At 41.3% G+C, this 14,813-nt stretch overlaps 1 protein-coding gene across 2 annotated transcripts in view; it reads right to left on the minus strand.

Moving 5' to 3' along the window:
* The window catches only part of LOC147168274 (protein phosphatase 3 catalytic subunit alpha-like), a 37,286-nt gene extending 24,812 nt beyond the window's left edge, over positions 1-12,474 (minus strand). For both annotated transcript variants that reach the window (XM_086085665.1, XM_086085664.1), the window contains exon 1: positions 12,184-12,474. In XM_086085665.1, coding sequence (XP_085941791.1) covers positions 12,184-12,208 — 25 coding nt within the window. In that variant the 5' untranslated portion in view covers positions 12,209-12,474. The remainder of the gene's footprint in view (positions 1-12,183) is intronic.
* Between the last annotated feature and the right edge of the window lie 2,339 nt (positions 12,475-14,813).

Here is a 14,813-nt window from a genome sequence, read left to right on the forward strand (position 1 = left end):
ACTTGGCGTGCACCAGGCCGTCAGAGAACACAGAAGAGTTTCAGTTACTCATGCGTGTGACTTCAGAGTTAGTTCTGAAAAACTAGAGGACAAACTGTGGTCAGTGTGTGACTCAACTTTATAGTCCAGTGATGTACTGTTCTGCGCTTGACTGCGCCACGCTGTGCTGTTCTAGTGCAACCAGGGAACACAAGCTAGTACGTAAACAGTACATGAACTCAACACGCGCAAGTCATAAATGTGGAGCGTAGTGGGAAAAAATAGGGCAGGTATAAGAGTGTCAAGAGCAGTAGAGACAGACGGAGCTCTGGGAGAGAAACGATACTTGGGAAAACCATCGGCAGAGTCGGAACTCAGCAGCAATACAGATCTACCATAAATGTCCGTTTCAACCGACCGCTGACCTTTTCATTGGCACAAAAAGGCAAGCTCCTTTTCATTTGAGCTGAGAATGACATCGCAATGTGCAAAGTTCAGGCTTGTTCTTAATCACTGCCAAAGCTCACACTTACAACGCATCGACAGGATAGCCGTCAATTGCGGTGAGGAGACAACCAGCGCAATTAGATACTCTTTACATTTAGATATGGTCAGACGGAAAGTGGACACATATACATATCTTAATCTAAATGAACACCAAATTATTCCATTCATAATCACACTCAGGCACTTATAGATCACAATTAAATGCTGCATGTAAACAACAAATGCGTGGGTTTATAATTTACGTAATATGACTGTCAGTTGCAGTAGTGGTGTCGTAGAATGCACTCTTTGTTGGAAAGAACAGCTGAAAAATGTTCTGCTGTTTTGACTGTAATGCACTTGCACACGCCGACAATGAACACTTTTTAAAAAAAACATTGATTTTCATCATTTGCATGGAAGAGATATCGCTCTTGTTTCGAAAACCTCCGCAAAAACATTATCGACAGAGTATAAACAACACTAGTGGATCCTGGTCTATAATGTTTGTGAACTATCCTAGAAACATCCTCTGTCGTACAAGTATTGGCACTAAGAACGGCCAGTTTGTCTGAGGTGCCCTCGAGGCAGGCAGGCAGGCCGCCTCTATCTACAGGGCACTTTATTCACCAACTGAAAATCAATATTTAATGCTTGATACGATCCCTAATACAGGTGCCTGCCTTCAGGGTGCTGCAACAGATGGTGTTGGGGAAACTCTGTCAGGCTGGACGTGCCGCAATTAAAATACATGACAGGAACGATAGCAGAGATAGCGGCAGCACGGCGGACTCGTGTTGTATCTTCCCACATTCTGAAAACATGCATGTTAGGTCAAGTAAGGTCAATGTTTGTCTGCGGCATATGTAAACTGTGATTCGCTGGCAACCAGTCCAGGGTGTCGTGAGTATTGCGATATTTTTCATTCTTACCTTTTGATAACTTTCTTTGAGGTAAAAAACAACAAAAATGTTCCTTTCAAATAGGGGCAATCATCTCCAACTGTTGCGCAATGACAGACGAGATCGATTTTTAGCCACTTGTTACTGTCTGTGAATAATCTCATTCATACTTCCCACTGTTTATGTCCTTCGGCTCTCCACAGCTGAAATCCCAAGTGCGGAATCTATGAAGTGAAAAAGCTGCCAGCTCAGCCAAAAATCTCAACAGCACAGAGCAGTGAAGACGAGCTCATGACATGGCTTTCAAACAAAGCCCCTAAATTTGTTTGGGCTGGTCAAATACCCTAACTGGAGCAGAATTTCATCAGAATCCACCCTCCCATTATTCATAATGGCTCAAATCAATTATAGGGATATTTCATTAGTTTCAGCGTCACAGGACACTATTTGCAAGCAGTGGGGATGCTGCGGCAGGAAGTGACAGCAATGGAGAACTGAAAGATTGCAGACATGACTGAAGATGTCATCATCAGTTCTTGTTTTGCGTGTGTCTTACTTGGAATTCCAGTCGCAGCGCAGCAGGTACGTCCACGTCAAATTTGAGCAGTAATAAATTGATAAATAATGCATGGATTTGTGGAGACTTGGGTCAAGTTGTATTTTACATTTTTTATTTTTATATTGTATTTTTATGCATAATTTCACAAGTTACCTCATGTTAAAGATTAGATAGCTCTTAATATGAAAAGAAGCTGTCGCCACCGTCTCACAAATGCAATTGTGCCATCTAGTGGCAGAAAAATGACCTCAACACAAATCAATATCACACTCTTTTTTATAGTACAGTACATCTTTTTAATTTTACTCAATTGTATTTATTATTATGAAATTACTGTAAGACTAAAAGATGCAGCCATATTTCTATTAGTTTAACGTTTGTTTTCACTTTTATGTTAACAAGATTATGAAAACTTAGAAAAAATATTTTATTGTACATTTAGAATAGATATAAAATGTATGATCAATCTAGAGTTAACCATTTAAGTCAGGCGATTAATTACGATTGAAATTTGTAATCGCCTGACACCCCTAATATATATAATATAAAAACAAGTATAGTTTTGAAACAGGACAACTGCATTACACAATACAATACCATAGACAAATGAGGATCCCTTATTATTATGTGTCTACTGTTCAAACATACATATCTATGGATGTGTTGGTATGTAAGCCATTAGATGTAGGTTGCCTTCATCTTACATGATCACACACATGCACGCATGCACACACACACCTTCCAAGAGCCTTCATTCTGTTGCTCTGCATGAATAAATGAAAATGAAAGAAGTGGGGGTGGGGGGGGGTGAAAGAATGAGACCAAGCCATAAAAAAAGAGAGAGGAGAAAAAAAAACGGGATTGTATGAGATGAGAATTGAGGAAGGAACTACAGGTATGTGACTCTTCATGGTGCGCTTGTGTGACCGCCATCTTTGACCCATGGGTAATTGAAGGTGCCGATGGCGGTAGAGGAACAAGCAAAGACACGTTTGAAGTCATTCAATTAATGCAGACTACACACATGAAGAGCCATCTGCGTACACTGGCACACACACACTCACACAAACAGAAACAACAGCTCATCCCCTAACAGCCTGCCCTCATTAGACAGCAACCCCCCCCCCCCCTCGCTCTCTCTTTCTCTCTCTCTCTCTCTCTCTCTGGAGTGCCTTCCCTATAAATAGACAGTGCCCTGCCACCCTCCCCACAGGACACACACACAGACCTGTCAAGGTGCGACCCCCGGCTCACGAGACAATATGAAAATCGAACACATTTATGCTCCTGAAATGCAGTTCACGCGAGGCCTCGGGGCAACCATAAGGGAATGGGACAGCATGTTGCACAAAAAGGAAATATGCCCAGAGTGCCCCAAGCCATGCCAGAAGTGGTGGTTTGCCCATGCATGAATACATGCATGCATGCGCGCAACTATGCATATGAGATATGACCAAGCTTTGATGAACTGATATGTTGGTACATGCTATGTAAATTAACATTAATTAAATGAACAATTTTTTTCCATGAGTCAAGCCTGCAGACACGGTTGATTTCTGTGAGATCGGATACAGTAGGTATCTTTAATTGCTTTAACTCGCTCAATGTTTCTACCGATCATATAGATGAGTAGAATAATACAGTTTTGTGGGAAAATCGAATTAGGCAGTCTCCTTTCTGGTGCATGTAGGATGTTACCATGAGAGTAGATCCTGCAATAAGCTTAAATCCAAAAGCAGGTTTGTGGGGCAACTCCTTCCACCTATTCTGTGTCAGCTATAATGTCATACAGAACTGTGACATGGAAACCCCCCATAGAGGGGGCTAGTGACTCTTAGAAATGGTGTATCAGCACCTTAATCTAGATCCTTACCACATTTTCGTGGTTATTTGTTGTACCAACCTTCTACTCACATTCATGTACTCTATATAGTCCTGCTTACAACTATCTTACCATGTTTCCGTTCTACTATGTCAAAATTGCTTCTGGGAAATGGGTGATTAAAATAACAAAGTTAGCAGTGGATTTTTTTTTTAATGCAAGCTACTGTAGTACTTGCTGTGCATAAAGATAGAACACCTACAAGCAACGTGGGGAAGGATTATGGGGAGCGTCCATAAGAATCATATGGGCGATAATAGATCAATTTCAAACTGTGTTAACTGTAGGGAACTATTTATTTCCAGGGCTCCAGACTATTTTCTTCTTTAAAAAAAAATAAAAAATTATGAGCACAGTAACTCCTCATCTGAAATTTTAGGAGCACAAATATATTTAAGGGCACACACACAATACATTGACTTGCAAAAGTAAATATTCATCCCACTCATTTTCACTATATTACTGAAAATTGTGCTGAAGTGTGGAGCAGAAGTTTGACAGCAATGTAATATATTCAACAATAGTTATTATTTAAAAATAATAATAGTAATACTTGGTTACTGGCACACGTGGATGAAAATTATGTCTTAAAATTACAGGGCAAAATGTCACCATTTTGGGGTAGTCTGGAGCCCTGATTTCTATTAACTTTATGAGAGATATTGCTGTCTCTGGGAATGCTCTGCACATTATGTTTTTGTTTGAAATTAAAACTACGATAAGTACAAATTCAACATTTCAGATATTTTTAAATTTTAGAAAACAATAGGGAACTGTTTACTCATTTAAGTTTTTGATGTACTTTTTAAGACATGTCAGTGACACTGGGAAGTCCCTGTACTTTGTTCGAATTTTAAAACAAGATGTCTATTGACTAAGATTTTATTTTTTTTAAAGCAATAATTTGCAAGTCTTTAAACTTGTTCAATGAATATACTTTTTAAAAAAGTCAACAAAGTTAAGAGTTGGAGTTTGTGTTTAAAAAAAAAATGATGCTAATGTTTTCTCTTTTAGTGAAAATGAAAATCAGCTCCAAATATTGGTTATCGACCTCCTCGACTACTAATAATCGTTTAAAAAAAAAAAAGTCTATCATTACCATTTATCATTCATCTAATATACAAACCCAATTCCCAAAAAGTTGGGACACTATACAAATTGTGAATAAAAACTGAATGCAATTATGTGGAAGTGCCAAATTTCAATATTTTGTTCAGAATAGAACATAGATGACCGGTCAAAAGTTTAAACTGAGAAAATGTATCATTTTAGGGGAAAAATATGTTGATTGTAAGTTTCATGGTGCCAACAAATCTCAAAAAAAGTTGGGACAGGTAGCAATAAGAGGTTGAGTCAATTGCAATTATAAAACAAAAACAGCTGGACGACCAGTTACCACTAATGAGGTCCATTGGCAACTTGACTGGAGTATAAAAAGAGCTTCTCATAGTGGCAGTGTCTCTCAGAAAGATAGTGGAGAAATATCAGAAAGGTATTTCCCAGCGAAAAATTGCAAAAAGGTTGACGTAATTATCATCTACAGCGCATAACATCATCCAAAGATTCAGAGAATCTGGAACAATCTCTGCGTGTAAGGGTCAAGGCCGAAAAATCATACTGGATGCCCATAATCTTCGGGCCCTTAAACGGCACTGCACCGCAAACATAGAAAGGGCTCAGCAATACTTCTGGAAAACATTGTGGGGGAACACAATCCACCATGCAGATTGGAGAACAACATACGCTCCCATCCAGGCATCATCACTTTCAGAGAAAATCTTGCATTTTTCAACACGAGAATGCCAGACCACATGCGGCACGCAGAGGGGACGCCTCACAGTGGTGAAAATGGCCTTGTCCCAACTTTTTTGAGATTTGTTGACACCATGGAATTTCAAATGTTGCCTTAAAATTATACATTTTCTCAGTTTAAACTTTTGACCTGTTCTCTATGTTCTATTCTGAATCAAATATTCAAATTTGGCACTTCCACATAATTGCATTCAGTTTTTATTCGCAATTTGTATAGTGTCCCAACTTTTGGGGAATTGGGTTTGTAGAATACTGGTTGTTATTATACTGAAAAGCCCTTTTCACACGGCACCGTGTGCGAAAGAGACATGCGAAATGATCAGTCGCCAGTGTGCCCATATTTGGAAGTGCTGACGTAGAGCAGCCTACAAAAATGCAGATTTGACCGCTCGTTCGACGAGATGTAGCTTTCACTGTTGCAAAAAGTCCTGACTTTGTTCATTTCACAAACGAGGAGGAGGACACGGGCGGCGTAGGGAAAACGAATGGCTCTGCGGGAACTATATAGTTTAATCAAGCAGTTACTTGTAAAAAGGTCCGCCAAAATAACACTAAATCACTCCACCAGCTTCTCTTCAATTGTAGGCGCTTTCTGACTTCCTAACAACCCACTGTCCACGGTCATGCTACCATCCAAACTGTAATCATTGCTTTGGCTCATTAAGCATTCGCCGAAAATACAGAAGCTCTTGCCGAAAGGTGGGCATCTGTCAAAGATGGGCCGATGTCATACCGGTTTTGCCCAGCTCTGCTGTTTGGAGTTGTCCATGTTTTGAAAGACAATACCAACAGCCAATGATAATGGGAGCTTCTCCACAATGAAACCAATGATGTGGCTGGAATAGAGCCACGCCAAGTTCAAGTTAATTTTTTTGGGGTGACAAAAAAATGAGACCAAAGTAAATAATTGCAAACTTTTTTCCAATAATGAATGTGGCCTATAACATAAACAACTCAATTGAATTTTGTTGTTTTGATATTTTGATGAGGAAATTAAAAAAAATAGAATCTGAGCACACCCTGGCAATGTTCAGAATCAACCTTGCCAACAACTATTGTTCAGTTGTTCTAATAGGCTTTTCTTGCCCTTTTCTTCTTTCTCGTGGAACACTGACTGCTCAAACTGTTTGGAATGTCCCTGCAGTCATTTTAAAAACATTTTTCCTTGTTTACATTTTGCCGAGCATGAAGTGAAGCTCACTGATGTGCCGCCAGACAGCCAGTAGTCACATGACCGCGGCTCTGACTCTTGCACAGCGAAATGAAATGCGGCCATGACTCACGCTGCCAACCACAGTTGTGCTTACAAACCAAAACGTGAACTGTAACAAAAGTCTCTTGGAGGGCATTACAGTGAAACGCAGCTTTGCCGCAGACAATGAATGACCTGAGCTCACGCAGGCATAAAACCCTTCTATTTGGTTTATTCGCCTATCCTTGCCTTGCCTTCTTATCTCTCTTCTCGGCATCGCATGAACCGAGCCTGGCGCGAGCACACTTATTTCAATGCGATGCCGTAAAGCAGCTTGTCTGTATCGGGTATTCTGTTTACACTGATAAGAAATGGATACAATACAGATTGGTCCCTGCATTTATCGAGCCGCAAGCCATAAAATGACACAAATGAGTGATGCTATTATTTGATAAAGCTTGCTCAGGTTTAGTTTCGACGAGCAATGGCCACATTTTACGATAGTGTCGTCAATCTTTGCAGCTTTCAGTCGGGTCCTTTTTTTCGACTAAAGACATAATGGAGAAGGACGGATTCATTTTTATACAATCAACATGCTTCATCTCCGCTGAGGGTTCCGCGCTGCGTGCTTCCAAAATCTATGCATGGGGTATTAGCTACACAGTAAATTCTGTCGAGTCCATTTGACTCTATTTACATAGGGACCAAATAGACTCGGTTTTAGAGTAATATTTACACTTGGAAGAGAGTAAAATAAAGAATTGGAATAAATAAAAAATAAAAGTGACTCAACATAGGAACGAACTCATAGGCATAGCTCAGGTGGTCGTGTGGCAGTCTCCCAAGCTGAAGGTTTTGAGTTCGAACCCTTAACCCTTGAGTGAGATTTATTTATTCTCATAGTTTTTTTTTTTTTACTCTCTTCCTAGTGTAAATCTTAGTTTACTCTAAAACGGAGTCTATTTGGTTCCTATCTAAATAGAGTCAAAATTTACTCTAATAGAGTCAAATTTACACTACAGAATTTGTGTAATATTATTAGCCAATGTCTAGGAATATGTCTCTAGATGCCATTCAGTTGCACGTTATTCTACAACAATAAACGCAAAATAAATAGCGTCACTACTTGCTTTGACCTCACATGCAACATCAGGAATGATCATTCTTATGAGTTGTGATTCAGAAAGATCAATCTCTTTGCCGTCCTCGCTCCGGCAAGACTCCTTCGCGGCCTTTTCACACGGTCGCCTCTCCCTCGCTCTCTCGCCTCGCCCGCCCCCACACTTTCTGTCCATTCCTGCGGGTATGTTTTGTCCTTTGGCTCCATCTCCGAGCACTTCCATCTGACAAACAGCACTAAAATCCATAACATGGGAACGACCCAGCTCAGTCTCGCCGAAACAGTGCTGTCTGTGTGACTGATGTCGCCGGCCCCCCTTCAGCGCAAACACGTTAAATCATTCTCACCAGGTGTGATGAATTGCTTTGTGGTGTTGCTCTGTTTGTCGGTGAATGTGTGCGTGTGTGTGTTGTTATAGCTAATGCATAAGGGTATATGCTGCACAATTGCTCTGATGTGGAGGCAGCTGAGCTCTGGTGGCCCAGATGTTTGTAACACAGAGGGAGCGTAATGATGGTATATGGGAAGGGGAGTCAGTTCAGGAGAGGAGGAAATAAACATCCGTCCGTCCATTTTCTAGTACCCTGCAAGAAGCCAGAGTTTGTCATAGCTCACTCCTGTTGAGGTCCTGAACTGATCAGCAGTCAATCACAGGACCGACAGACATCTTGAAGTAATGTAAGTAATGTAGGTACATTTAGACAACAGTAGTCATTTAAAAATGTTAACGTATAGACAACATCTTCACTTGGCAAGTATGCCCTGTTTTCACACACTACTGATTCCAGTGTTTATGGAAATCACGTGTGTCATTGTTCAAAACGAGTTGACATTTTTATTCACATGCCCCGTTTAGACCATCATGAAACTAATACTGTCATTAAAAAAAAAAATCTCAAGTAGATATTTTTAACTGAGTAATATTTACTTTAAAAAAAACTAGTAAAGGTTTTTTCCGACATGATCTACATACTAACACACAGCAGGAGTGGCATGGCTCAGGTGGGAGAGTGGCTGTCTCCCAACCTGAAGGTTGTGGGTTTGTTCCTCAACCCTTGAGTAGCTTTGTTGTTGTTGTTGTTGTTATTTATTTATTTTATAAACTGGTAAAATGTACTCAAAACTATCATAAAATTTGCTTAGAATTTCTTACTGAAAAAAACTTCACTAGGTTTTTTTAAAGTAATTTTTACGTCTTCTTATTTTAGGGTAATGTTTTCAGGCGTTATGAACAAAACTATGTAAATGGCCACCAAAAGTCTTCAATTAAACACAGTAGGCCACCATTTTTTGCCATGTTACTAATGAACCTATAGCAAAAATATGGAGTTTGTTAAAAATAATGTCTCGGTAACAAAGTAGTGATTAGCATGAATGACTCTCAGTCAAGTGATCCTTATGTGGAGTTTCCATGTTTTCCCTGCGCTTGAGCGGGTTTCACTGGCTTGTTCGGTTTTATTAACATGCAGACTGTCGATATTGCCCGCGTACTCTCTGCCACGCTAGGCCATACATGTTACTCGACTGGGGAGAACATGCAAACTACAAACCCCAATTCCATTGAAGTTATTTAAACCGTTTTAAAAAATATATATACATGAAGATACTGTGTTAGAAAATAAATGATTTACGAATGTTTTCCAACTTTTATTAATTTAATACACTGCAAAGATAAAAATGTAATGTTCAAACTGATGAACGTGTCGTCGCTACACAAATGCAAGTTAAAACTCTACTATGCATATAGAACGTCATATATCATGGATGTCATGTCATTTGGGCCAACAGGGACAGTGCCATCAATTTTTTAGTGGTGGCCATGACTCAATAACTCACTAAGGCAAGACTGTGGGCTGCTCTCCAACCAGTTGAAGGAAGACAACGACAACAACAAAATCACTCTCACAAATTTCCCACCTTTGGACATTTTTGCCTAACATTGATGTTTTGGGAATGTGGATGAAACTGAAGTGCCAAAAGAAAATGTACTCAAGTACATGGAGAAGGTGCAATCTCCACATTGAAAAACCAGGGCTGAATTTCGAATCCTGACACTCATAACTGCGACAGACTTGCTAATGAAAATTCAACTCAGAGCGTAGCCATCAATTCAGTAGTGGGAAGGATAAATTGTCAACACTAGATATACAGTCTACACATTCCTATTTAAATGTCATGGGTTTTCTTTTGGATATAACGAAATAAGACAAACATAAATTGGTGAAAAAATATATTCCACTGTTGATGTGACCTATAACCTTTATAACTGAATTGATTTTTTTTTTAAATAGGAAATAAAATAAAGGAAAAGAACTGAGATAGCAATGTGATTGCAGAAGTGTGCACACCCTCTTATACCTGGGGATATGGCTGTGTTCAGAATTAACCAATCACATTAATTTTTTTGTTTAATGGGAGTCAGCACACACCTGCTAACTTTTATTAATCCCAAATCAAATTCAACTGTTCCATAGGCTTTTTTAGACATTTTGTTTTCTTTCTTGCAGAAGCCAGAAAGTTTTATGCTTACACTGGCTATTATTGGGAATTTGTCATTGTTCCATCCACTTTGACTAAGGCATCGATTCTATCTGAAGAAAAATAGTCCCAAAGCATGATGCTAGAGTTCAAAATAGCTGTCAGTGTAAGCGCAAAACCCTCAGGCTATGCTCGAAAGGGGGGAAAGATGCCTACGCAAAAACAACTGAACTTTATTTGTGGTAAATTAGAGGCCGTTTAAATGTAGCAGGAGTTAACATGAGTTTGAATGCGATTGCTTAATTTTGCAAAAACATTTGAAATTATGTTGATCTCGTTTTTATTTAATAAAAGCCTTGCCTCTGAACAGAGGTGTGTAGACTTTTAAAATCAGCTGTAAATAACCAAACTGGCAAACTGGTTGTTTTTGTTTTGTTTTTTGCTTTTTAAACTCCATGACAAGCAGACGGCTTACATTTGTCTCCTTTGCCCAGTGTAATTGTGTGTGGTCGTCTGCACCCTCGCTGCTCATACTTTCGATGCAGCTCAGGAACAAAAAAAAGTGTAAGAGAATGAAATTGTTTTAATGTGTACAAAATGTAAAGAGGGAGGGAGAGGGGACACATTCAGAAAGGGGCATCCCCATTCAGCTCCTCCCCTCAACTACGCCCCTGCCAGAAGCACTCTTTCTGTGAGGCAACCACTCATCCTCAATATTTCCAAAGGGAAGAACCCATTCAATAATATCAGCTATTTCAGGGAACCCAGAAATGCCAGCAACTTCCGTGCACATGCGCTAGCGTGCCTTGGAGCTGTGCACACACACACACCTAACAACTAGGAGGTGCATGCACATATAGTCCAAAGGTCTACGTGCAAAAAAAATACAAATAAAATGCAAGCACCCTCCCCTCCTTCTGAGCACGCACGGAATACCGGGGCATGCCCGAGCGACGCGTCCTGCTGTCAGCTCCGCTTCTTCCGGCAGAGAGACCTTGTGACTTTATTACGAGTGGGTCGACCGTGCAGGCATCGTCGTATGTGACAGAGACTGCGTGTGTGTGCGTAAAGCATGTCAGCCTTGTAGCGGTGGTTGCATACGCACGACAACCCGTGCAAAGACCCCAGCCACGCGTAAAGCACCAACACACCCTCTCCCGGCTCTCATCATCAACACATGAAATATTCCATAATCCAATGATGCAATAACACCATTAGCGCGGCACGAATCGCCGTCGTCATCTTGACGGCGGCCGACGCTCTCTCTCATCTGCAGCCCACCAGCGCATCCTCTCACTCCATTTTGTCTCTCATTTGACCGTCAGGGAAACGTGAGGGGAAGCCAAGGAGGAGGTTGGAGGAGCGGCGACCACTCTCGAACGCGCAGGCCACCGCCAAAAGACGGCCGTGGGGGGGTTTAAAGGGCCACGGTGGGAATGTCAAGCTTATAGAGGGGAAAACACGAAAGGATGCTGCACACTCGGGCTGGAAAAGTTTTTGACTGTACCCTAGCGTTTATTGCAATTTAGACTGTGTCTAAAAATAAAACTAGACCGCCGATGTAGGTCAGCCTTTGGAATAAGCAGACACGCGCACACGCACAAACATGACGTGCACGTTAAAAATTCAGCATATGATAGGCAGAAATGTTGTAAAATGCCCCTCGTAGCAGCATCCTTTCCTCCCTCCCTCTTCTCGTCGTCGCAACATCATCCCCGTGACCACATACGCGCCGCACAACAAAACACGCGCAAAGACAGTCTTTACCTTTACCTTTATGTCTGCCTTTCGCTGTCATCGTCACACTGCTTGTCGTTTCATTGGAACAAGACGCTCATCTCTCCCACTCGCTGGCTTGTGCCTCCCTCTATATCACTCCGTGGGTGACTCTGGAGGGTATTATTCAGTAACAGCCAACCACCGCTAGGAGTAGTGCGCGTCCACGGAGCCCGTGCATTGCAAGAGCACCCACCCCTCCTCTTTTGGGAAAATGGGGTATTGCCTCGCTGAGGAGTGAATTCTAATAGAATAACGAGGGGAAGACCCTGATTGTGTCGTGTGGCGCCGGATACCCCCGCCGCTACCCCTCCCCCCCAAACTTCCCCACCCACCACTTCTCATCTCCCGCCCTCCCTCTCCGAAAAGGTTGAGAGGCAGGCACATGCACCGTGACTTTATTAAATGATAAGGTGCTAAGGTAAAGCTCTACTGAGGAAATAAGGGAAACAAATAAAAACAGTTATGACAAAATCTGGGCAGAAGACACACTTCAATAACAAGCAGGAATGACCACGAGACCGCGTGCTCCATGGGGAGGGATGGTCACATCTGTATCAGTGTGCACACAATGTACGCTTGCCGTCGCTGGCCTCATCATTCGCCATGCCTACATTTGATCAGCCGGTCCGCGGGAATTGCGCTGCAGCTGGACATCCTGGGGGTCGGAAGCGAGGGGGGCTATGTGTGCAGGGAAGGGGGGAAGGGGTCTTTGATCTGTCACACACTGTGGTGTTCTCGGGTCCTCCTGCTGCAGGTGTCGACGATATGCGCGCGTGTAGGCTGCTGTAATGGCATCACTCGGCGGAGTCTCCGTCCTCTCTTGGTCGGGGAAAACCAGAGGTTGTTGCAGAGATTTGGGGACTGGGGAGACGGATTGTTCGCTGCTGTTCTGGCGGCATGCTTGAATCCCGAATTTGTTTTGGTGAAGATGCTGAGGTTTGTATAGGAATTAAGGGGATATGGGTGTATAGACTGCAGGAAACTCGGGCTCTACCTCACAACGACGCCCCTGCAAAGCAATGATGTGCAGCTGGTAGGCAACACCCCGGAATGGCGAGAAAAGGAACTCCCACGCATATTCACGCTCACGCGGGACTACGTACATAGATGCAAACATACACATCCGGACTAATACTGCCATCTTGTGGAGGTTTACGGTTACCCCCCCCCCCCCCCCACCCCCACACACAAACACCTGCTAAGCAGAACTGGAAAATGTACTCACACTGAAATTATACCGCTACAAATACAGACAATATGTTGAAATTTTGGAATTTCCAATGTTCATTTTAACCACTATTAATTTCAATAATGTGCACAAAAAAATAGTACTATCACATCAACGTACATTTTGACGTGAAATAGCCATTGGGAAAAGTGGAGCCACCGGCGGCCATCTTACGTTGCCATGATTCACTAATGCCACCTAACTTGAATGCATTGATTTCTCTGTGGGTGTTTTCTCGTTATGTTCTATTCTACCTCTACGGTGAAAACGCCACCGTGTATGACATACAGTTGTACCAATACAATAAGTCTGTGAGGAGCGCTACATGTACATTTCATTGCTAAGAAAAATACTTTTAATTTTCTCTTATATCTCCGGGTGCTACTCAACGATTTGTCTGCATCATGTGGTCAGAGCCATCAATAATCAACTGAAAGTAAAGCCCTTCACGACAAAACCTTCTTAATCTCTGAGTCACTGCTATTCATGATATTGACATAATATTTAAGCTGAATGGTTGATTATTATTTTTTCACTTCGACAACAAAAAACACATGAACAGGACTCAGTTGTAATTAGGAGTTTCCGAGTGGTAAGATCCATCTTTCCGAAATCGCGTGAAGGCTACGGATACACAAAGGGGACAAACTTAGCTAATGTCGACATTGGTGTTATGCTTGTGAAGTGTGGTCTAATAATGTAATATGCAAGTTGATAGAACACTCTGCTGCTGGTACATATCTGCAAAATCTTATGATGCATCACATTTCTACAAAGATGCATGAGGCATCCTAATAAAGAATAAAGAGGGAATCTTTAGCTGTAGTGCTAGTACCTAATATTAAGAACATACAAAACTTTGCGTATTGATTATAGGAGTTTGTTTTATGAAATAATTGTGTTGTCCCACATTTTTAACTAATAAAAACGTTTGTCAGATTCAAGTTATTTCTGTGGCCACTGTGTGTTTTTCTTTCATTACTAGAAGGGGTACCAACAATTTTGTGCATGTGTGTAACAGTGTAAGTGTGGATGTATTTCAGTTTTTATAAAACTGCGGTCATCTCTTGTGATCACCACTCAAAATGCTGTATTAGTAAGTTCTTACATGCAGAAACATACTTTTTGGTTGCTGCAGTTTGATATTTCTAATATAAGTGGTGTCGAGCGGAATCGGCATGTACCTCCAAAATCATCACGTAGCAGGAGATCGAAAAAACAGCATGTTTGTTCAACCAATTGTGAAATACATTGCCTTTATATTGGTCAGTAATTTGTAAACAAAAAAAAGCACACACACGAGAACTGTTCCGAGAAAAGTTTCTACCCAATGCTAGCAATATGCAAAAAGAGCACGGTGCTGCTGTCTTCATATTTGATCTGTATTCAAAACAAA

Source organism: Leptonotus elevatus, chromosome 9 (genome assembly GCF_054856555.1).
Source record: "Leptonotus elevatus isolate MCC_2025b chromosome 9, RoL_Lele_1.0, whole genome shotgun sequence".
Taxonomy (NCBI): Eukaryota; Metazoa; Chordata; class Actinopteri; order Syngnathiformes; family Syngnathidae; genus Leptonotus; species Leptonotus elevatus.